The 23,713-nt window shown below is 40.0% G+C and overlaps 2 protein-coding genes across 2 annotated transcripts; both read right to left on the bottom strand.

Annotated features, from left to right (window-relative positions):
- Window positions 1-832: 832 nt before the first annotated feature.
- LOC117499562 (serine/threonine-protein phosphatase 4 regulatory subunit 3-like) lies at window positions 833-12,002 on the bottom strand. The gene is made up of 16 exons (XM_034152019.1): window positions 11,542-12,002; window positions 10,888-10,943; window positions 10,291-10,389; window positions 9,487-10,110; window positions 8,742-8,819; window positions 8,159-8,275; window positions 7,773-7,889; window positions 5,888-6,019; window positions 5,617-5,719; window positions 5,478-5,519; window positions 4,778-4,936; window positions 4,460-4,629; window positions 4,222-4,361; window positions 3,527-3,675; window positions 3,302-3,441; window positions 833-3,149 (listed from the first exon to the last, which is right to left on the bottom strand). Exons 1-16 carry the CDS (start codon window positions 11,681-11,683, stop codon window positions 3,039-3,041), a joined length of 2,379 nt encoding a protein of 792 aa, XP_034007910.1. The 5' UTR covers window positions 11,684-12,002; the 3' UTR covers window positions 833-3,038.
- Window positions 12,003-12,754: 752 nt separating this feature from the next.
- LOC117499871 (polyribonucleotide nucleotidyltransferase 1, mitochondrial) lies at window positions 12,755-23,670 on the bottom strand. The gene is made up of 28 exons (XM_034152524.1): window positions 23,461-23,670; window positions 23,108-23,168; window positions 22,732-22,806; window positions 22,378-22,483; window positions 22,237-22,286; window positions 21,827-21,890; window positions 21,693-21,740; window positions 21,431-21,544; window positions 20,717-20,903; window positions 20,202-20,253; window positions 19,939-19,996; window positions 18,957-19,053; window positions 18,761-18,863; window positions 18,513-18,583; window positions 18,249-18,285; window positions 18,060-18,126; window positions 17,873-17,962; window positions 17,680-17,733; window positions 17,112-17,221; window positions 16,938-17,009; window positions 15,829-15,892; window positions 15,661-15,744; window positions 15,450-15,533; window positions 15,163-15,269; window positions 14,920-14,975; window positions 14,690-14,768; window positions 14,535-14,582; window positions 12,755-14,441 (listed from the first exon to the last, which is right to left on the bottom strand). Exons 1-28 carry the CDS (start codon window positions 23,577-23,579, stop codon window positions 14,286-14,288), a joined length of 2,313 nt encoding a protein of 770 aa, XP_034008415.1. The 5' UTR covers window positions 23,580-23,670; the 3' UTR covers window positions 12,755-14,285.
- Between the last annotated feature and the right edge of the window lie 43 nt (window positions 23,671-23,713).

Here is a 23,713-nt window from a genome sequence, read left to right as displayed (position 1 = left end):
AATCGTGATATCAATTATTGACCCAAATAATCGAGATTATGATTTTTGCCATAATCGAGCAGCCCTACAATGCAGTGCTTCTCTATTGATAGTGTAAATGTTTTTTTATGCAACGCTACACTGGTAGGTAATGCAAAATCAAGATTCATAACTCATTTATCTAGTACCGTTGACTGAAATAGTGGGTGATTTTGGACACATTCCTCAGTTGTTTCTCTGTAGTCAAGAAGTTCTTGAGAAAAGTTGAAACTCAACATGAGGCACAGCGGGCCTGGAGTTGTATCTCAGAATTGATGTTACGGGGAAATAAAACATTAGCCAGCCAACGTGCAGTCTTGTCGTTATCGGCTACATCAGAGCTGAAAACACTGTAGTGGCTCATCGTGTAGTCAGAGCAGTGCACGCTGTGGAAGTTGTCAAGATGAAGGGGCCAAGAGTGTGTCGCTTCCTATGAGGAATTCAGTATTTCATGTACACCGTTTAATAAATCACATTTTATAGAAACAAGCTTGAATCCAGACTGTGTGTATAAAAATGACTTTCAGTTGGTCGTTAGCTTTTCTCACATTAATCTTTTGCTGTACTCTCTTTTACTCTGAGCCATGTACATCTTCATGAGTACTAAATATTGTGCTTGAACAATTTTCCTCGTACAAAACACATAAATACTGTTGATTTCTTGCTGTAAGATTTTCATAAAATCCGCTAAATCATTTCAATAACCTAACATTTCTGAATAAAGTTATCAATTCAAACCATCTGGACCCAAAAGAAATGATTCAGAATCAATTACAAATACTAATTGCCAGATCAGTGAATTGATTCAAAAAGGTCAATGTCAGGGTCACATTTAATTTCAAAACTTATCAAATAAAGTCATACAAATGTTAAGAATGGATAGTGGTAGTAAATGCACTTGGTACAAATTCATCAAGGGGCAGCAAAACAGTCGTGTTGTTGGGAGACGCTGACAGACTGCTCGGGTTCTGCTGAACTCCTGAAAGCACATTGGCAATAATAATAATAATAATAATAATTTCACTTTGTGCTCCTACCCTGCTGCTCATAGCTCAGAAGTTCTAGGTCTGTGTGATCTGGTGGTTTTAGCTAATATCGATTACCTTCATCTGCTTCTCAGTGTGCTTGTGGTGAGACCAGGGGGAAATGTTTTCAACCCGACAATAAAATGTCCGAAATACTCCACTTAAACAACACCGTTCGACTCTAAAACTGCACATCAACCATTGGGTTAAAACATTTTCATCATAACTAATAAAAAAAAAAAACATCTCATCTGATCATAGTTTGAATTAAAGATATGTCCTTCGACTTGTTTTTGATGTGCAGTTGTTTTATGGTCAAACCTAAAATGAAAGCCCCTTGTAGCTCATGAGAATTCTTCATTCAGTTATAATTGCAAGATGTTTCACCAGCCAGCGGAGTCACAGTGCACAGAGCAGGGGAGCTTTTCTTTTTTGTCTGATGCAAATTAAATCTGAACCTGAGATCTGTCAGAGAGAAGGGTGCCAAGTTTTGAACCTCCTGATACAAGAGTGTGCACTAAATCTACTCTAAGCACACCGACAGCTCAGGTTTGTCACCAAATTAAAACAAAGGCTGGGCTTTGTGTGCATCTTAACGAGGCCACTAAATAGTTAGATTCACTAAAATACAAAACTCCAGACATCCTCAAATTGTTGGCTGCAAAATGACTTTACTGCAGTTTTAATACGTTTTTGTAAAACCAGCATTTTCAACTTCTCTGCATTTTACATTTAATCAAATGAACTGGACTTAAAAGGGTGAACAGTGACCCCACCTTTTGTGCAACAACAACAAAAATACACAGGTCGGCAGGTATCTCTCTCTCCCCCCTTGAAAATTAGATCAGGGAAAAATGATTAAAAAGAAAAAAATTCATCTGTACAGTACTTTTTAACAAATTCATGAAATACAGGATTTCTGGCAAACGCAGTCCTGTGTGTGAGACGTCGTCCTGTGTGTGAGACGTCGTCCTGTGTGTGAGACGTCGTCCTGTGTGTGAGACGTCGTCCTGTGTGTGAGACGTCGTCATGTGTGTGAGACGTCGTCATGTGTGTGAGACGTCGTCATGTGTGTGTTGTGTGTGTGTGTGTGTGTGTGTGTGTGCCTTGGCCGGACTGACGCCATGGCTTTTGTAGGTTTGAGTCTTGCTCCTGTGGATCTAAGCCTCATTACCACCGAGTTTTCACCCTGGTACATTTTGTCATTTGTGACCCCCCCCCCCCCCCCCCTCGTCTCTCAACACATCATTTTCCTTCTTTATAGACCATTTTTTTTCCCGACCGAATTGAAGAGTTCTGTGGCAGGGCGGCACTCACGGCTCAGCCAGTCAAGCTCTATCCGACGGCTCGTCCTGCTAGCCTGACTGGCTGCTGGACGCTTCATACACTGGCTTCCTCTGTCTCTGGAGCTCATTGCTTTTGGTGTTGGAGGATGGAAGGGGAGAGTTCAGATCGAGGACACGTGAGGGCTCCTGTGGGGGGGGGGGGGGGGGGTAGTACCGCAGCTTCCTTGCTACTGTTGCTATAGCAACAGAGCAGAGTTGGAAACCGCCTTGGCATCGATACGTCCACCGCAGGCTCTCTGGTCGGTACGTTTGGATGGAGGATGAGGAGGAGAAAGTTGTTCAGGAGGAGGTCAGAACAGGGGGAGCAGAAGAAGTGTGGGGGGGGGGGGGGGGGGGGGGGTGAGTTCAGAAAGGAGATTTGGGGATCTTCTACAGGAGTAAAAGGAAGAGGTAAAATCAACAGGCTGAAGAAACAGACTGATTTGTCTTTTTCTTTTCGAGAAAATAAGTTGTCCATCCCCTTCCACGAGGGACAGAAGAGGAGCAGAGATGAGGAAGGACAGGGTGAGGTGGGAGCTCGTCTTCGCCCGACTCCTCAGCGAGACGGACAGGTGGCACAGGCAGGCCAAGGACCAATGAGACGACCAGAGGAGGAGGAGGGGAGGGACTCGGTGTCCGTCCGCTACGACCAAACAGAGGAAAGTTAGCCTTAAGAGCTCAGGCGGGGCCGCTTTCTTGGAGACTGCTCTTCCTCCTCCTCCTCCTCTTCTTCCTCTTCATCCTCATCATCTGGGTAGTCCACCAAACCAACCATAGCAGTCTGTAACACAGAGAAACATCAGAAAGATTTACATAAATGCCCACATAGAAAGCATAACAAAAATATAAAAACAACGGTTTTCGGCAGTTGGCGTCTGTCATAATGATTCCTTCTCATGTGGACACAAGGAAAATAAATACTTCCGTTATTACCTTCACTACTGGTGTGGCAGGAAGAACAACGGTTTTGACGGAGGAAGCTGAACTGTTGTTTGGAGTGACGGCCTGTGAGGCGGGGGGGCTTACAGCAGCTTTCCCGTTATTGTTGGCACCATTAGCTCCGTTGGCAGCTCCTGCAGAAACAGAGTGTAAATATCTAACTGCAAAGGGCTGTGGCAATCAGGAAATGATACGGAGAAAGAGACCAGGGCAGATTACCTTTTTTGGCTTCCATGTACTTTCCGTAGCTGTCGGCGAAGTCTTCCTCCATCCGGCTCTTCTCCACAGCCTCGCTTTCATCATCATCATCGTCGTCGTTGAACAACAACTCCTCGTCCTCGTCCATCGACCGTGCATCTCTGCGATATCTACAGGGAAATAATAACGTCATTAAAAGGTAGGGTAGGTAAGAATGGAGAAACCAGCTTGAGTGCGCTAGAATTTGAAAGTACACAACCGGGAAAAAGAAAATCTGCCCCTTCCTTCAGACTTCCTTACAGAGCCCCTCCTCCAACACACACGGACGCGCACATGACCAATGAGGGCACGAGATAAGTCTGTGCACAGATGGAAGGCTGACAGGCAGGTAGGCCATCCAGCTATTTTAGCCGGGCCGGCTCAGATGATTGGTCGTGCTTTTTACAGTACTACGACTTCCACAGATGACATTTTTTTAATGTATTTATTGTCAAAGCATTTAATGTATTCATTGCTATCGGGATGTTAAGAGCATTCCATGGAATATAACAAGTGTTTCTGAAGTAAATTACCTACCCCACCTTTAAGCACAAATATCTACTTTCATGCAGGGGTAGCAGTGGGACCTGGGAATACTCATTACACAGTTATATTAGCATCTCTAAGTTAACGATAACTGAACAGATTTGACCTTTGTGTCCTATCTGTCTACTGACCTGTTGAGTCTCTGACTCTGTCGGTCTTTTTCCTGCTCGTATCGGCCCTTCAGGCCCTTGAAAGTCTGGACATACTCGATGGATTCAAGTGCTTTGTAGAAGTTATCCACAATGTGAGCGATGAGAGACTTAACATCCTCCTGGAAAAAGAAGACATTACAAGACCTCCACCATTAGTGCCTCAAGCGCACACACCCATCACTAATACACATTTTGATTAAGTTTAGTATGTGCCCACCACTTTAATGAACTCAAAGAGCTCTATGGTGGCGGAGTTGAGGAGGTTGTATCGGGTGCCGTTGTCCAGCAGGGCGTTAATGACGGGCTCAAACAGGTTCCCTTTGATGATATAGCGGTTGTAATACTCGTCCTTCAGGCCAATGATCCTGCGCATGAAACGAAGGGCACCTGGGACAAAAAACAGACAACTTAGTAAAAAATGAAGCATGAATGAGTCATTTGTAACTAAATATACAGAGTGGGATAGCAATTGACAGAACATTTAGCCATGGATGGACAAAGCAGCAGGAAGTTATGTGCGTGTGTGTGAACTTACAAAGAGCGAGGAAGGTGTGTTTTGAGTTCATTAGCACCAGCACTCTCCTGAGCAGGTCTTTGTTCATGATGTAGGTCTTTATGTGGTAGGTGTGGTGCTCCACACAGAAGGTCAGCAGCTCCAGGATCAGTGCCAGCAGCTGAGCCGTCTGGAAGTTGTCTACACAAAATAAAATAAATAAGCAGGGCAAATTGTCTTTTTGTATTACATTTTGTGTGGATTTCTAGATTATACATATTATAAGTAAGGCAAGGCAAGTTTATTTATATAGCACCTTTCAACACAAGGCAGTTCAAAGTGCTTTACAAAAATGAAAGACATTAAGAAACATATTATAAAATGATATAGAAAAACACTCATTTAAAAGAAAAGATAAAAAGCAAAGATAATAAAAGTTACAGTGCAGTTTAAGATATGAATATATCAATTAAAAGCAGCGACAAAAAGAAAAGTCTTCAGCCTGGATTTAAAAGTAGATCCGTTTAACCAAATAAAAACACTATTAATAATTATTTGCAGCTCTCAGACTGTTTACATGACGTAAGAAATAACAGCTTTTTAGTTTTCAGTTATTATGAAGAGGTCAATTATTAATTGTAATCTAGTGGGTACAGGTCAAAGAAATGCGATGGTATAGTTCCCAGTTAACTCTGACATGCTTTGTCTGTTGGGTGGTTCTCGGTTGAGTTAAATTCCTCACCTGGACAGACCGGGTTGATCTTAGTTGATCCCTCCTGCAGATCTGAAAAGGCAACGACACAGAACAACCAATCACATTCTCTGTTTATCTTACAGTCTGAAACATTTCAGTTTATGCGAGGCCTCTGTCCCCAGCTCACCTTTTGAGATTTTGTCATGTGCCGTGTTGGCCAGCAGAGGAGCGGTGAGGACGTGCATGCAGTACTTGTAGAAGAAACTCAGAAACTCTGTCTTCTCCGTTTTCTAAAAGGAAAATGAAGAAGCTTTAATAAAGTGCTGTGAATGTTTTACTGTTGAAGGAAGGCTATGTAATTCACCAGCTGGCTACATATGATATAGATAAGATCCCTGCAATGCATACAACATTTTATAGCCGTTCCATTGACATTCCTGCGTGCTGGTCCTGCTTACATTGGTGGAAGCGAGCATGTTCTCGGGGTCGATGAGCGTCCTGAGCAGACCCATGAGCTGGACAGCCCCCCCCAACTCTGGGTCGGAGTCACAAATCATCTGCTTGATCACCACATTTATCAGCAGGACATCCTGTACACCAAGGAAACACACAGAAAAATATAAAGTTAAGACATATTCTGATTTTAAGAGACATCTACTGAAAACGTTTACAATATGTCTTTGATTTTTAAGAAACTTTGTGGATTCCCTAAACTATTCAGGGTGAACAACTTTAAAGGTCTCCTATTATACTGTTTTTCATCAATATATTATAGGTCTCAGATATATACAAAACATGTCTCTGATTGGCTGAAATACCAAACAGATCATTGCAGCATCCCATAATCCCCTCTGTTTCAGCCCTGTTTCAAAAGTGCTGATTCTCTGTCTGTTACTTTAGATGAAAATAAGGAGCCCCTCCCCACGCCCCTCTGAGAGATATTTGGTTAAAAAGAACACAATGGTGCTCTAGGAGGAGATTCAGGTGATAAGGTGGGGGGGGGGGGGTTACCTTGGTTGGTGATTGGCTAATGGTTACACAAGTCAAAACATTGTTATGACATCATTAACCTGTTAAGCCCCAAGCCTGTTTTTCAGGTCTCAGGCTCGAAAATGACATTCCCAGAACAAATGACCATATCTTCCCTTCTAAAAGGGGAAAATTAATAATCTTTTTTCTCAAAGTAATGATAAACCTATGAGTTGGATGTAGAAAAGTCAGAATCAATATAGATGTTTTTTTATTTTAAAGAAAATTCAGATTGAACATAGTAAAAAACTAAGTTTTAGTGTCCGTCCAAAAATTCTTTTTTACTTTACGTGAAAACCACCCTTGAATGATGGGATGGTAGACTAAAAGCTTTAGGAATCCAAAGTACAACATATAATAAGTACCCTGTATCAAGATTGATGCAAAACAAGTGACATTTGACCTTTTTAGAGAGGTTTAGCAAAAATAACTCCACCTCTGGGGTGATTTGGGTGAAAATGGGCGTTTTTGCCGTTTCTCTGGAACCCATTGGTCGATTTTGGTGATTGATATCTCTTTTTAACCGTTAGCGCCAATAGAATCGAAGGGGGATTTTCACATACACACCAACGTTAACAAAATAAAGTGGGGGCTTCGCGGATGCAGTTTTTTTTTTTTTAAATAAAATAAAATGATCAGTTAGCTGAGTTTCTTCCTGTTACATGGATATAAAACATTCATAGTTTATTAAATATTAAGAAGCCCTCAGACGCTGCTTCCTGCAGATGATGCGTTTTTCCCCCCGGTACCGGGGGGATGGGGCTTAAGTGGCCAAAATCTGATCAGCTCATTTTCAGACAGGTTTTTATATAAATGGATCAGGACAAAAAGTGAGAATCTTTTTTCCTGAAACCTTGAGAATCTCTTTACACAGAGGGGGGGGGACACATGGTTATGTATACAAGACAGGAAAAGTGGATTTTGCATAATAGGTGACCTTTACTGTATTTACATTGGAGGTATAAGGTGATCACAAACACCCAGGATGACATTTGATATTTAAAGGTCTCCTTGATTACTAAGTGCTCAGGAGGAGGACTGCTCTATTCATTTGTAAAGCTTCTTGCCATTTCCAGTTATATGGCACATGAATTGTATGTTAAATTGCTGCAGCACACAAATTGTAAAATGCATCCCTCAGTATACATCAAACAGTAACATCCAACTGGAGGATCAAACACAATGCAGATGTTCACCGTTCTTTTGTCACAACAATGATGTGATAGATATATTTATTTTTAAAGGAGAAATGATCATGGGCTGAACGAAACAATTCCCTGGCATCTAAAAAGGGCAAGATGTTTCAATGCTTACGTCGTCCGTCTGCTGAGGCTCCTGCATGACAAACTCCCTGACCATGGAGGGGCTGAATTCCACCAGGTAAGAGAAGATGTCTGTAGCTGCTGCCCTCACCTGCAGGTCGTCCATTCCCTGAACAGGAGAAATAAACGAGTTAAGAGCCGAACAAAGAGAGATATCAACACACTATAAAGTTTCACAGTTGGACCATTCACAGACGAGAAACAAAAACCAAGGGACTGTTTCATGAGCAGCCAATTCATGCAACGCCCAGAGTATAATGATAAGATTGATAGGCTTTATTGTTCCTTTGGGAAATGTGTGTTGGACAGTAGTGCTTGCAGTATAAAATCTCAGCAAGACAACAAAAATATTCATCCAAAGTACACATGCCAACATACCATGACTATTTCAAGAGCAGGTAAAATTCCTAGATTTGCCAGAGTTTTAAAGAAAGCATCTCTGTTTTGTGGCTGCAACGTCTGTGAAAAAGCGCAGAATTCCTTGACAAAGTTCACCTGAGGAGAAGAGAAAACAGATTTAATGTTCCATCAAGATTCGACAGATTCAAGGAAACTGTTGAAGGTCATTGACAAAAATACTGTCTTCAAGCATTGTTGCATTTGTGATAGTGTTCAACAGTGGAAGACATTCTGGTGTAAAACAGTCATCCTCCCTATTCCAGGGTGAGACACTTTAAAAAAAGGTTAAATAAATGACAACTGCTGAGCTATTAGTATGAATTATTTCCCATTTTACTGTCATTGAGAGGCTAAACTGTAGGAATAATGTTGCTAATGTTGTTGTATTTTTGATAGACAAAAGAGGTAACTCACATCAATATCATTATGGAAAACTGCAGAAATGTCGGTAAATATTTAACCCTTGTGAATGAAATGGCATGAAAGACAGCAATCTATACATTTAGAACAGTAATACAGAGTACATTTAATTCCCATAGCAATGAATAGCAACATCACTTACAAGCTCTCTCCTTTTACTGTCCTCTGTGGCTTCATCTGTGAGCTGTGCAAACACCTCTGTAAGGAACTTCTCGTCCTCCTGTGGCACATGAAAAACGGGGTTCAGAAATCAAATACAAAGATGGACAAAATACGGAAAAATGTGTTCGTCATTTAGTGTGAGTCACAACATAAACTGGTGTGCTGTTCCGACGACACGGAGAACCTATGATTCTAATATACAAACATGTAGATATATATCCAACACCTGAATATAGAAATGGACGGACAGTCATTTGGATGTACAGGTATCTTTTTGAAATAAACACATGCTTCACATAAGCTCCATATTAAAAATCCACTTACAATCAAGACAATGGACTCCCAAACTCATTCACTGATTGACCTGACCAATTGTGTTTAAATTATTTTACATTTTTAATGTTTCAATCGTCATATTACATTTGATACTGTTTGAGCATGTATATGGAAATGTAGTTAGCAATTTAGCCAAAAGTATGAGCCATGTTATTCTTCAGAACCGCGGAGAGGGCAGGTTCTCTTGCACATGTTAAACAAATTTCAGTGGCAACTGATATTAAAACATTTACATATACATTTAAGAAAAACACTCTGCAAGCGGCAATGTTCAATGCAACCTGTTAAAATGCCAACGACATTCGGAAGAAAAAAAAAACGTCCGACAACGCATGGTTAATATATTGTACTTTTAGAATAATAAAAAGTTACCTGGTTTTGATTATTACCTGCAACATACTGACAATCTCCACCTTGTTGAAGAAGATAAAGGAGGTGAGTGTGGACAGGAAGTTCTCCTCAAAAACAGACGGCGTGGGCAGGATGATGTCCTGGATGTACTGCACCCGGTAGGTCTGGTGGATCTTCTGCCGCAGCTCAGAGTCCGTGATCGGGATCACTTCTTTAAACTTTGCCGTCTTGGTCAAGAATTCCCGGTGCCGTTTAGGCTGAACTAGCGCCGGGTCATACTCAAGGCATCCAACCACATCCATGATACAGTCATCAGAGAACATCACCTCGAATAGGGCCGCTTTATTAAGGAACAAGACACCCCGAACAATCTCATAGAGATGATGTAGGCCTTCCCTGTTGTCCAGGTCCTCGCATACTCTGAAGAGACCCAGGAGTTTCTTGATGTAGCCTTCGCTCATTAGGGCCAGGGCCAGTTTTTCTCTCCTGATGGGTGAAGAGAGGACAGATGTAACCAGGTCAGCGATCTCCTCCAGTCGGCTTAACTCGCAAGGAGGGAGCTCCACCAGGTGGCTCGTCTCTGGAATCTCCTCAAAGCGTTCCTCCTCCGACTCATCAATGGGGTCCTGGGTAATGTCCAGGGCAGGGTCCTTGCCTTGAACCTGGAAGATAAAAAGTTGGTAGATATGAAGTTAGGTGTCAAACTAGAAGTTTCAATGTAGCATTCGGAGCAGTGTCACTTAAATATCAGTTCTAGAAAATGGACAGTTTCACCCCTCCCGTTTGAGTACAACTTTTTTTTTTTTAAATGCATACTGTAACTTAAACTGGATGGTAATTACCTGGCAGATCTTCTCCCATATCTCATCGCAGCCTGCCTTTTCCTGGAAACTTAGGGCAAGGTCATAATTGTCAGCTTCCGACCAGACAATCAGTGTGTCCTGAAGTAGGAGAGAGAAACATCAAACTGTGTACTATGAACTGCTCATCATATTCACAGGAAACACTGAAACATGGTTGCATGAACTCACATGATCAAAACACCCTTCCAGAGAGTGAGCCTTCACACGTTACAAACAAGTACTTTAAAGGCTTTTCATATCCTTTAGAAAAAAAGATAAATGAGATTGCTTTGTCTACAATCAGATCTATTCAAGTACTCAAATCAAGTAACAGTTTTCTGTTACAGATTCCTCTCCACATACTGAATGATAATATCAATAGCAAGTGTTCAAATACTGATGATGTTACCAGTCTATTGCTTGATACCTAGTGTAGACCCCAAGATACTGAATCCTCATTGTCTGTGTTGCATCATTGTAGCAGTATTTGTTTAGCAACAAGTCTCAATGTTGAAATGATTACATTTTCACACTCCAAGTCTTAAATGACCCAGTGTTTGCTACCTTCTGTAGCTGATCAAATTTATCTTTTCTTACCTGTTGTTTCTGATATGCAGTATTCGGGCTTATCTTCGACTCCAATAGTAGAGATCCTAAAACACAAAGACTTGGGTAACTTGATTTTCAAGCTGGTGCGAATGATCACAACAAAGATTACCACAGGATACCATGACTAATTCTCGAAGGTTAAGAACAATTAATCTGTCTTGAAGTTGGAGAGCTTGCGACGCTAGGTAGACAATGTACAAGGATGAATAAAACACTTTTTCCAAAGTTGAAACAAACATCAGAAAGGCTTTTACAACAGTTATCCTATTTACGTGTTATTCATTTTATGCGTTGGTCTGTGGATGTACTCATAATGCTTTTCAATCCAAAGCATTTGTATCAAGTTAGTACATTTAAGACTAGACTTTGAAGGCCCCCCATGCTACAGATCACGTCGCCAGCTAAACCAAGGAGCTTGCTAGCACAAGCGATTCAATAAATGGTTGCCTTTTCTTTGGGGTAAGTTCTTATACCAATTGTTCCAACAGTTAGAAACTTTACAAACGCTGAAAGAAATTCAAAGCAGCATTCCCAATAAGTTAACCAAGCATACAGTGAACAATTATGTCCGGACAACAAGAAGTTAGCATGCTAATGTTAGCCCACATAACGTCAATGATGCTAAGCTAACTGAGAACTCACCGTCTGATTCGGCCCGAACTAATAATGATATTCCCTTTAGCCGTTCAACAAACGTAGAAGAAACGTGTCCGGTGCCCCGATCGTCCCACTGACGGTCTTCATTTAGCGTATATACTTTCACTCGCCGCCGAGTGTCCGACATGGTGAACCGAGTCGGAGCTAGCAGGCTAGCAGGATGCTAACAAGCTATCACCTCACCCCGTCTGGTGTTCTCTACCCTCGACCTGTTAACTTTGTTTCCACCCGCATGTTACACAACATGCACGTCTAAGTGAATTTCACAACAGGAGAGAAATGTATCAGTCGCTATTTTATAAACATATTCCGTTCACGGTGTGTAACAACTTAACGGGAGGCCTATTGTTAAACAGTCAAATTCACAGAGAACACAACAACTCTAACGGCCTTCTTGCTAACGTCCACAGACCGCCATCTTGTAATCCGATCTTGTGTTCTTTTTCTTCTTCGACGTCAATCAAGCGGTAACTGCCGCGCGGTCTCCTCCTCCGAGCGGAGTCAGCCAATAGCAGGCCGCAGCGCCGCCAGTGTTGAGCGACACCTAGCGGGCCAGAGGAGTAACAGCCGCAGCAGCAATCACCAGCTTATCAGAACCAGAACCAGGCTAAAGCAAAGTCGTACTGTTAATATATTTTCTTACTAAAACTTAAAGCATTTATCTTTCGCATTTCACATATTTATTTATTATTTCAATAAACAGTATTTTATTCCTGTACAGTATTTCATTTTACATTCTGTTTTTATCTCATCCTATTCTATTGTGCAGGTAGCCTATATAGTCTACTTGTCTTGCACTGTTTTATTTCTATTTTGTTTGTTTTTGCACTATTTTTATTGTTTTATGTATTTTATATATTTATGTTGCATTGTTGAAGGAGCTTGGGTCTTAAGATTTTCATTGCCATACACTGTAGCTATACGATAATACAACGTTTGAATCCTAAACCTGTTAACATCTCTGTAGATAGAGAAATAGAGAGCCTGAGATTCATGATTTGTATTGCCTATGCTCTTTAAATGTTGCACTTATGACATGAATAACTTAATTTAACTTAATAAACATAGCAAAAGAAAGAAAAAAGCAGAAACAACTCAACCCAAGCATTATAAATACAAATTAGAACGAGTAAAATTGAGATATGAACAAAACAAATACGTCACACATGTATATAAATACAATTGACTCTATTTCACATCATTTTTTATGAATTTATTTAGATTTCCTGCACTGGTAAGCCAAACAGACACAGAAGTTATTTCCATACCATCTCAGTTTATTAGTAAAGGTTTTGAGCAGCCTAAATGGAAAAAAAAGAAAACCCCCTCATGCTGCAGTTCAGTAATTACTATACTTTCCCTGCCCAAAGAAAGAGACTGATCCAAGTAATGGACAGTGCAGGGGATTTTTCTCTTTATTATTTAAAAAACGTTTCCTGTTCTCAACATTGGCTTCATTGAGGATTGTATGCATTCACAAACATTTAATTGTATTGAAATGGTCACCCAATGGAGATTTAATCTTCATGTTGTGCTCATTTCAGACACAAGATTTTGTTTCGGAGTTATACATATAGTAACAAATTCTGCCAATAGATTACAACAGCCACTCTACAGTTACAGACTGTTTCTGAGCTTCAGGGAATTAAGTCGTCCTCTCCAAAAATAAAAGTGTATCTCATTTAAGTTACCATGACATGTATTAGAGCAGCGATAAATTCAGCTTTTTTTTTTACTCCAGATTCGAGAAACTACCAATCATTCTTCAGTGATGCCTTCAAACTTAACGTGGACTTCTGACTTGACAATCTTGTCGCATTAAAATATTGGGCAAAATTAGTTTCAATTTAATTATGAATTTTTCAATGAATCTATTCTTATCATTATGCATGTTTTCTTCATCATATCTTGTAACCAGTGTTTTACAATCTAAAATCGCCCTGACCTTTTTCCTCTTTGGGAACAATTTGTAGCACTTTGTGTGTTTCTTTGTTGGCATCTGAATGCTGGGATAGAGTAACATCTAGTTCTTTATTTGTTTGCAGTATTTTTTTGCCGGAAAAAGTTGTGAACTTGCCACTACAAAGCAACCAGAAATTATCATTTAAAAACTGCTCATGTTTACTGGAAATGCAACACAACACTAAGGGAATATTGTTTTTGTTGTCCCCTTCTCCCACTTTCTTTGCTTTATTTGTCGATTTCAGCCTAGGAGACCCTGTTGACACCACATATAGAAGTCTCATACCACAAGAGGAACTACTTTCACGCGTGAATAAGAAATCCTTACATAGCAGTGTGTCCGTTGGGGGAAAGCAGGTCAAACAGAAAATAAAAACATAAGAAACCCCTCTACCTGCTCGATGCCGTCAGTTCTGGGGGTGCAAATCTGAAAACCATACACTACAGAAGTTGAAAATTAAAATGTAAAACATGTATATCTCTTGAAAATGTGTCTCATTAATATCCAAATGTCCGTTTGTGCTTATGGACTGAAGCACGATGAGAACAGGACGGTGTATTTGCTGAGATCCAGTTCACTCCAGTGCAGGTTATCACCCCGTACCCACCACAGCGAGGTTAACCTCTTTATATACAGCACTTGGTTCAGTTTGTGAATCGATCTGTCGCTCTTGGTCTGGTAGATTTCACCACAAAGCTGTTTTCATCTATTCCATTTAAATCCACTTTGGTGGCAAAGTCAGAAGTTATCCCGTAGAGTTGGAGATTCACACATCGGTGCCGGTGGTTTGGCTGTCGCTCGGATTTATGGAGATGCTCTGTTTCTCACTTAGTGTTTTGACCACAGTTGCAGCCGGAGACTGGAGCACCTTCCGTGAAAGTCTCATCCTGCCGTCTGTTGGGTCCCGTCCAAAGTATTTCACCTGTTAACATAAATCCAGTCAGAGACAATGATCCCAGAATGTCAACACAAGAGGCTCATTTCAACAACACAGCCTGCAGTTATTGACACGTACCTGTATCTGATGCCCCTCCTCTAAACCCAAAGCACTTGGATGTCTGATCTGAAAGTGGAAGATACAAAGATTTGTTCTGTAAGTTGTAACTTCATTCTCAAACATCACAGAACCATAGACACAGGTAAACAGTATGCAGAGGGTAATTCACTGACCCGTTTGTGGTCCAGTTGTGAGTTGTGCAGCAGGACAGCACTCATGTTGGGATAAAGTTTCACCATCACTCCAATGTCCCTGAAACAAAGAAGAAAACATGAGCATTTTGAATGATTTCTATTGAGACCTTGAATACATTTCTCATCGATGATTAGCCTGTTTGAACTGAAGTGCCAATAACTGGCGTCGAGTCATGCTTTATGTTAAACATCACCATTTATTCATTTACCTTATCTCAATGATGGTGGCAGTGTAGATAGCACCAAACTCCAGCTGCTGTTCTTGCTGCAACACAATACGGAAACAAGTATATTCAAAATGTGTTTACATACATACACATGCATCAGCCTCATGGTGTCACTCATTTTCAGCCCTGTGATATGGTGCTGCAAGTACCTTTTGGTATGCCTATAAAACACAATTATTTCTTGAGTTTGCAGTATTTGAAAAAGGTCCCTAAGTGGAGACTCACATCATCTTTGCAGATGTCACCGATTAAGTCTTGGGCTTCATTCATGGCTCCTGGTGTTGGAGCGAACACAGAGAAAGTCTCCTCATTCACCTGACTTATTGTCACACCTTCAAAAGAGAAAAACAAACAAATGTTTTCCGTTTAAACATTTTGATAAGCATTTATAATGGGTTGCAAGCAAAAATAAAAGGGAAAACTAATGTTTGGTTAGTGCCGTATTTCATTCCCAAAGATGTCCTGTTTGGTGCTCTGATTCAGCTTAATATACATTTTCAATTATTTGTTACCTGTTTGAGCTTGTAGTCTGCGGAGGTTGTAGCCCCCTGGACCAACAAAGTGTGCTCGTTTGGAAACAGGCACCTGGACATTTGCTGAAGACAGATTAAACACACACCAAACACATCAGCTGCCAGAACAGATTACAATTTGGTTGCATAAACATTCCTCGTTGTTAATGTTAACTAAAATACTGTATCAATCTTTGAACACAAGACTTACCAACAACAGGTCCGTTCTCTTTCCTTGAGTCTCTTGGCTTTGCTATGCTTTTGTTCATGATACCCAGGATTTCCTTCTTTGCCACTGGAAAATAAGAATAAATCAAAGGCCATCAAGCAACCAAAAATATGTCCACACTTTATTTGTTGCGTTAAATGTTCAGCTTACCTGTGCCCTGTTGGATAGCCTCCATGACCAACTTCAGAGGCAAACCTGGGATCTTCACGTCCGCCTGGAGGTTAAATAAAAGTGTGTTAAGGAGTGTAAAATATAGGCCTAAGGGTATAGAGAGGCGAAGTCCCTCCCTTTCCGGGGGACCTCCATGGGACCTTATTTCGGAAAAATTATGTATTGAAGTCAATGGTGAGAGAAAGATTATCTTTCGATCCCGTTTGAATTGTGCAAGTCAAAAAAATAGAAATGTGTCGTAAAACTGTGAAGCTGTGAACCGCTCAATGAACTACATCTCCCGTCTCGCACCACACACCAAGACGGCCGTCACGTTGGCACATTTCACTTCTTTCTTTCAGAATGAGGCGAAAAGTATTAAAAGAGGTGAAAATCACTACAAGTCTGGGCATGTTGAGAGCTGTACATACACACAAGGGGAGTTAGTCGGTTCATAAGAGCCAGCATGTGGGACCGGGATTCTGGGATTTGTAGTCTTTCTAGTTGCGTATTTTTCATAGTCTTATATTTAAACAGTTTTACGACAAACTGTGACTTTTTTGACATGGAAATTCTTTTTTAAGATTGACAAACATCATATGTGTAATTCGTGGCACAATTCAAACGGGATCGAAAGATACTCTTTCTCTCCCCATTGACTTCAATACATAATTTTTCCGGATTACGGTCCCATGGGTCGGAAGTAGATGGGCGGGACTTCGTCTCTCTATAATAAGTATTTGGAGCAACACAACTGAAGACAATCTTATAATATCCCCATATCACACAATTTACTTTAGGGGGCTTTATAATTACTACAGGATATTACACTTTCCACCCATGGGACCTTAATTTGGATGCCCCAAGAGTTGAAGTATCTTGTTATAAATAATAAAGTATTTACAAGCAAATCTTCCATTAAAGCTATAAAACATGCTGACGTGCCTTATTTGTTTCTCAATGCCCCAAAGTATATTTACACATCACCTAAAATGGGCTGGGTGAAATATTTATATGAAAAACTAGCTAGGGTTTAGTTTTCTTCTCAGTTACAGAGTAAGCCAAAAGCCTTGGTTAAGCCACTCTCTCTGAGTCATCAGACACAGTACCTGTAAAGCAGTGATGCCTTTGTTTGTGCCCGCCAACTTGAAGTCCATGTCTCCAAGGTAATCCTCTATTCCCTGTTTAGAGAACAATGATTAGCTCATATTCAACACTCTTTCCTTCACTTGGTAGTTACACATTGTCACACAGTGGCTACAGTTGTACTGAACATAATGTACCAGAATATCCGTCAGTAATCTGTAGTCTTGGATCTCAGTGGGTTTCTCTGGGTTGGCCGTAGAGATGAGGCCGACTGCCACACCTGCCACAGCAGAAGTGATGGGCACACCTGGGAGACACAGATTTAGACATGTTAGCTTCATATTTTCACACAATTACATTTAAAAGTGAATAGAAATACTTAAGCAAGATCTAATCTTGCCATACCATCCTTCCTATCCATCTTTCATTTGCTTTGAATTACAAAATAAGAAGCTATCAAAAATAAATATATAATGCATTGTTTTTTTAAATATTGTGTCTGTTAAAAGAGATACTAGCTTCATTACTGCAATGGACGAATACTGATATTGGAAATAAATAGCATTTATTAAATGCACTAATACATTGTTACTGTAGTACTTTGATTATAATATGGTATTATATTGTTATATTATATACAACCTAAACTACATCCTCGGTCAAAGTTATTATTTATTGGGTAGCTGATGCATTTAAGGCAAATCATAAACAATAAATATGAACAATTTTATAACAGAGATAACTATTGTATTCCCGCTGCAGTACCTGCATCCATTAGAGCAAGGCTGCCTCCACAAGCTGAAGCCATTGAGGAGGATCCTGAGAGGAAAGGAGGAGAAAGTGGTGTAAATAAGGAGAGCAAGTAATAAAATGCCAACATTGTAATCCACGGTCCCCGTCTGTGAAATCCTGCCACATTATGAACATATAATACACATATATCCTGTGGTGTTTTTACCATTTGACTCCAACACCTCAGCAGTGACCCGTATAGTAAAAGGGAAGTCTTTGGGAATCATCGGCCTCAGGGCTTTCTCAGCCAGAGCCCCTGGGAATACACAAACATGAACAAATATAAATACGTACACATACTAATAATGAGCGGTTAGCAGATGTTGAATACAAGTCGAAATGTTAACACGAACCATGTCCAAGCGCTCTCCTGTTGGTTCCTCCCATCTTTCCAACTTCATTGGTTGCATATGGAGGGAACTGCAAATAAACGTAATGTTGATTTTAGATTCACCTTGAAAAACTAAAAGATGGATAATCATATAAATAATCAAACAGTAACATTTACATGTCTTAAAAAATGAAAACTGGATTTTACTCACCTCATAATGAAGCATGAAGTTTTTGGATTTGATGCCACTGCAAAGAGAAATTGGGTTAAATGGTCTTTTCAAATATGTATAATGATTTATATTAGACTGTGTGGGTAATTTAGCCTGCCATATTGACATAAACCTGTGTTCTGTGAGTTTCAGATATAGACAGATATTTAATGTGCTTTAAAATAAGGGGCAGGGCTATCTGAAATGTCCTGATAATAGGATGAATGCGTTGTTTTGTTGTGAAGAAATTAGTGATATATTTACCTCAAAGCTGTGGTGATAATATCTGCTTTGATACTGGATTCCAGGGAATCAAACGTGACGCTGCACAGCACCTATACAAAAGAAATAGAGGACAAGGACTGAGCCTTTTTATTCCTTAAAGACAAAAGCTAAACAGTATAACATTACATTTCATAACAAAAACCCATCAATAATCAGACTTCTGACTTCTTTTCTTCTTCATACAACAAAAGTATCTGTATGAACCGTATGAACAAACGCCCTCTTACCTGTGTTTGTCCTCTCTGGAACAGCGCTGAGCCATGCAGCGGTTTGAAGAGGTCCACTTCGCAAGAGATGTCCCTTAAAGCAGTCAACTGCCTCCCATCACATCTAAAACATATGAAATATATTTTTAACTGAAGTTACAAAGGCAAATAATTTGTCATGAGAATTAACAGTATTCTACCTGTGGACAGTGCTTACCTCTTGTACTCATGTAGTATTAAATTGCGGAAGACTTCTTTGGACACCGTGTTGAAGGATTCCATAACTTCGAAGAAATCAGCCGCGGGGAATTTTTCTACACAAGGGAGACATCAATAGACACAATTCAGCTGACAATACGTTAAGTTAAAGGTCCCATGTCATGGCCATTTCTACTGATCATAATTCCATTGTTGAGGTATACTAAAATAGATTTATATTGTGCAATTTTCCAAAATCTCATTGGTTTCTCATACAGCATCTCTGTATAGTATGTGTATTCACTCTCTGTCCTAAACGGCTTGTTGGAGCTTCTGGCCCCCCCCCCCCCTCCCTGTGAGCCCAGTGGCCGTCTGCGAGACAGCGAGACACAGCGAAACCCAGCCCGAACACACACACACACCCGCAGCTTGGCTGGGAGTTTGTGTGTGTGCTCACACACCGACTCACAGCCTCGCCGTCTCAGGGAGGAGAAATCGGCGGAGCTGCAGCTGAGAAAAGATTGAGTGTGTGTGTGTGTGAGGAAGTCCGCGGATTGGTCAATTAGGACCAATCCACAGATTTAACGTAACGGCTCCGCGGACGTAACGTAACAGCTCCGCGGACGTAACGTAACAGCTCCACGGATTGGTCCATTTTGACCAATCCACGGAGGGGTCGTCGTTACGTCACGTGGTTCCCGGAAGAAAAAAATTGAAAAAGAAAATCTCCAACGAGGCGTTGTGGGGCAGCATAGACAGGTCTTTTCTGTGTTAGAGTTTTACTCGCTACAGGGTGTACTTTGAGGGTTTGTGACTTTGCAGACGGTTTACATGCATAAAAACCTTCATAACACACAAGGGGATGGGTAATAACCGGAAAAGCATGACATGGGACCTTTACATTTAAGAAATATAAACATGTATTTGTGTGAAGGGGTTTGCAGCAATATTGACTCATTAGAATTGTTTTCCATGTAACATAAATACTGTAAATGATTTACCTTTAAGCTCCGTTTCAGTATCTAGTCGAACTTTGTTGATTGCTTCATCTCTTGAAATCTAAAACAAGATGAAGAGATTATTAGTGTCACCAATCAAAGCAAGATAATCTTCTGATAAACATAAACATTGTCTTATCAAAGAGAAGAGAAACGTCAATGACTGAAGGTGCTTTAAAACACCTTAATTCACAGAAAACTGAATACCCACTATAATGGTAAAAGAGGCTAACAAACAAACTTTAAGTCAACATTGTCAGACTTACCTTATCGTGGGAGTAATCAGTGAAAACAGCATAAATCCTTTTGGAGGCTAATCTGCAAGGAAGAAAAGGAAGAACATTAAGTTACATCTACAACTAACCCGTATCTTTCCACCGACCAGTCAAGTGGCTGTATAAACCAGTTTTTAAATGTCTGTCCAAAATGTCATCATTTTATCAAACTACACATTTGTGTGAACTTTTCAAAATTAGCAAATCATTTTTTAAATTACAGTGAAAAACATGTCTCTGACCATGGCTATTGCAGGCGTGGAGGCAAAACAACATGAATCCAATTTTTTAAAATCTATTTAGAAAAAAACTAAATTCAGATACTGCTTCATCAACTACTACAGGTAAATCCATTACTGAATAATGTCTGAGTTTGTTTAGGCGACAGACGGTTAATTTCAGGAAGACACGCCTGAATGTTGTCATGTTTAGTTCTGTAATTGATATCTACATCCAGTCCTGGTGCTCCTTCACTTCACTCTGGAATAACGGTGAACTAGTCTTACTGTCGAACGTGCTCCACCATGACAGCCGGGGCGGAGAAGATCTTCACCGGCGTGCGCTTGGTGACCTTCTGTTCTCGCGCCAGCTGCTGGATGGCCAGTACGATCTGGTTGGTGTGTTTGACTCCAACCTTCACCGCATGGCAGAAGTCCTGCTGCAGCATGTTCTCTGCAGACGCCTCAATCATCACTGATGGACAGAGAGGCACATTATAGAAAGGATATGTTCATTTGGCACAGACACATCCTACATGATATTGTGACTGAAGAAAATACATTTGGGTCATAAGTGTCAAACTGCAATTAAATGTCCCTTTCAATCATTAGAAAATGTAATAAAACCAAGATAATGAGTATTATCACAAACATCAAATACACACAACAAGGTGTAAAATACTTTCATTTAAAGGCGTGGTAATACATTACTAACATTCTCTGATAGTTTTAATACATTTTTGGTTATTAGAACGTAAGATATCAGATTTATATTGCACATTGATAATTTGCACATATGTCTTAAATATACAATGTATATACATCCTATTTTAGATTTTAATAAACAATTAATAAAGTTTAAATGTTATTACATTATCAATCACAATAACTGCTGCTATATATATACACAGGAAAGTAAGGCTACTTGCCTTGACACCTACACTTTAAAACTTTTTTTAGTAAATGAACATCTGATGGGTTTTTTGGCGCTTGATAACTTACCCACTTGACTGCTGGGAGCTCCAGCGACAATCATGTTCAGAACGCTGGAATTCATCTCCTTCCGCGTGGGGTTGATCACCATCTCTCCATCAATCATGCCAACACGCACAGCACCTGAGAAAACACAAACACACAAGACGACCTGAACTAGTTTGAGTGTACAATAATTCAAGAGGAATAGAAATTGAACAGACAAGCAGGATTTAAAGTAAATAAATCAGAATATGTGTAAATAGGTTTAAATCTGTTGCGAGTTGCTCACCTATTGGTCCATTCCAGGGGATGTCAGACAAGGCCAGAGCAGCGGACGCTTTGATGAAAGAAAATTATGTTTTAGCTAATGATATAGGAAACTATGATCTGTGAAAAAACAGGTTAAGCTGAGATTTAACTCACCTGCATTAATAGCCAGCACATCTGGATCATTGACTCCATCAACAGCCAGCAGGTTGCAAACAACCTTCAGAAGACATAAACGCACATAGTCACAAAAGTTGGAGAGACATCGAAGAATACTTCAGCCACAAATTAGCATTTGTTAATCAATTAATTACCCTGTGTTGTTGAAGAACACTTTTTTCTCTCACATGGTTCAAAAGTAAAAAACGTTTCAATTTTTTTTTTATTCTTTATTCACAGTGAAAGCAATGTGAAGTTTACTTCAAGAAATCAAGTTAACATTGTGTGCTTGATAGATAAACAAAAGGTCATTTTAATTGTGAAGAATATCTGTAATATCACCATGTTCAAAAAGCAAAAAAGGACAAAACCCCCTAATTATGAAAACAATTTCCAAGTGAACTGACCTGAGTATCATAAAAATAACCAGCAGGGAACAGCGGTCGAATCGCTCTGTCTGAGGAACAGAAATATGGTTAGTTTAAGTAAAATATCAGAAACACACATATAGGAAAAAGGCAGAAAAAGACACATTCTTATAAACTCACCTATGAGTCTGCTGGTGAGGATCTCATTGTCCGTGATGGCCATCTCTCGCCTCAAATGGTTAGTCGGGATTCTACCTGCAGCAGCTGCTTTCTGTCTGTAGTCCACCTGTCAATCAAAGAGGACATTCATTGAGAGATATTATCTTATTCTATACTGAGGTCACCTGTCTTATAAGTCATACTTTCTAGTTTCTAATTCTGGTGCAATGGATAACACTTTCTATATATTAAATAATAGTTCTACCAAATTATAAGATGATACAAGACAAGACCGAGCGAGTGTGACAAAATCTACCAATCACCGTCTGAATTCAAAGACAGCTTGAAACTTTACTGTGATGTTAGAAAACGTACCACAAGAGGCATGAACGTAGATGGAGATGGTTTGGTTTTGCTCACAGCCGTCACCATGACAGAGGTTTCTCCCAGCTTAAAAAAGAAGAAAAGAAAGAGTTTAGTAAAAGCATATACTTAAAAAATGAAAGTTCACACCAAGCATCTCACTTTATTTTTCAGTAAGATTGAGAAACAAAAGGAGGGGATACAAGGGAATGAGAAACCTAAGAAGATCCACACAGCAGGCCTCATTTTTTATAGGATGGACATAATTTGGATGGTGTGTATGTACAGTATAATTAAAGAGGTCAGGAACACAAAGTGCAACTATACGAAGAATATTAATCAGAGGCAGAGTATAGAAACTTCCAACTGTGGACATTGTTGTCTTTACCTTCACTACAGCAGATCCATCAGCAAATCTAGCAAACCTCCCAGAAGAGATCTCAAGTTTCCTACAGAAACAACAAGACCACAACACATTAACATGTATCAGATAATGAAACCACTGTCATATTTACAGGCATGTAGGGTGACATGCATAATGTAAGTCTCTATTCTGGATACCAAAACATCCCCGGTGTTTGTTCTGGGTCTGGTTTAAAGCTTTATGATTACATTTTATGATAGTAAAGCAACCGATACACTTTCACAGAGGCTACATAATTAATTAGCTAGAAGTACACATCATGTATTGCTCCGTTAACAGTTATTGGGAGAAAAATAAATCCTGGAAAGTCAACTCACTTCTCCCCAAGGTCCACTACCAGTCTTCGTGTATTTGCATTGCTGCTGTAAACACTTTGGTGACATAAACGGACATGAAGTCGGGCAAACGAGTGCCCCAAACTGAGCAAATACCTCATATTTTACAGAAGAAGAGAACACAAAACAGAGAAAAGTATCTGGTTGTCAGTGAATGGCGTTACTGTTCAGATGTACGCATGGGGGCTTCCATTTTAGTTTGTCATATGTACGAAATGACGTCACGGATACGCGT

Source organism: Trematomus bernacchii, unplaced genomic scaffold, assembly GCF_902827165.1.
Source record: "Trematomus bernacchii unplaced genomic scaffold, fTreBer1.1, whole genome shotgun sequence".
Classification (NCBI taxonomy): domain Eukaryota; kingdom Metazoa; phylum Chordata; class Actinopteri; order Perciformes; family Nototheniidae; genus Trematomus; species Trematomus bernacchii.
Note: the sequence above shows the minus strand (reverse complement) of the source record. Positions and strands in the feature narration are given on the sequence as shown.

Bases quoted from the DNA above. Each gene is read 5' to 3' on its own strand.
- LOC117499871 (XM_034152524.1), bottom strand. From the start codon at position 23,579: ATGAGGTATTTGCTCAGTTTGGGGCACTCGTTTGCCCGACTTCATGTC. The intron at 17,734-17,872 runs GTAAAAACACCA...CTTTCCTCTCAG, and splicing joins TGAGGTGTTGGAGTCAAATG to GATCCTCCTCAATGGCTTCA. The intron at 17,010-17,111 runs GTACATTATGTT...TTCTCTAAACAG, and splicing joins GATTACTGACGGATATTCTG to GGAATAGAGGATTACCTTGG.
- LOC117499562 (XM_034152019.1), bottom strand. From the start codon at position 11,683: ATGTCGGACACTCGGCGGCGAGTGAAAGTATATACGCTAAATGAAGAC. The intron at 10,111-10,290 runs GTAATTACCATC...TTTATCTTCCAG, and splicing joins TATGGGAGAAGATCTGCCAG to GTTCAAGGCAAGGACCCTGC. The intron at 3,442-3,526 runs GTAATCTGCCCT...CTGTTTCTGCAG, and splicing joins GTACATGGAAGCCAAAAAAG to GAGCTGCCAACGGAGCTAAT.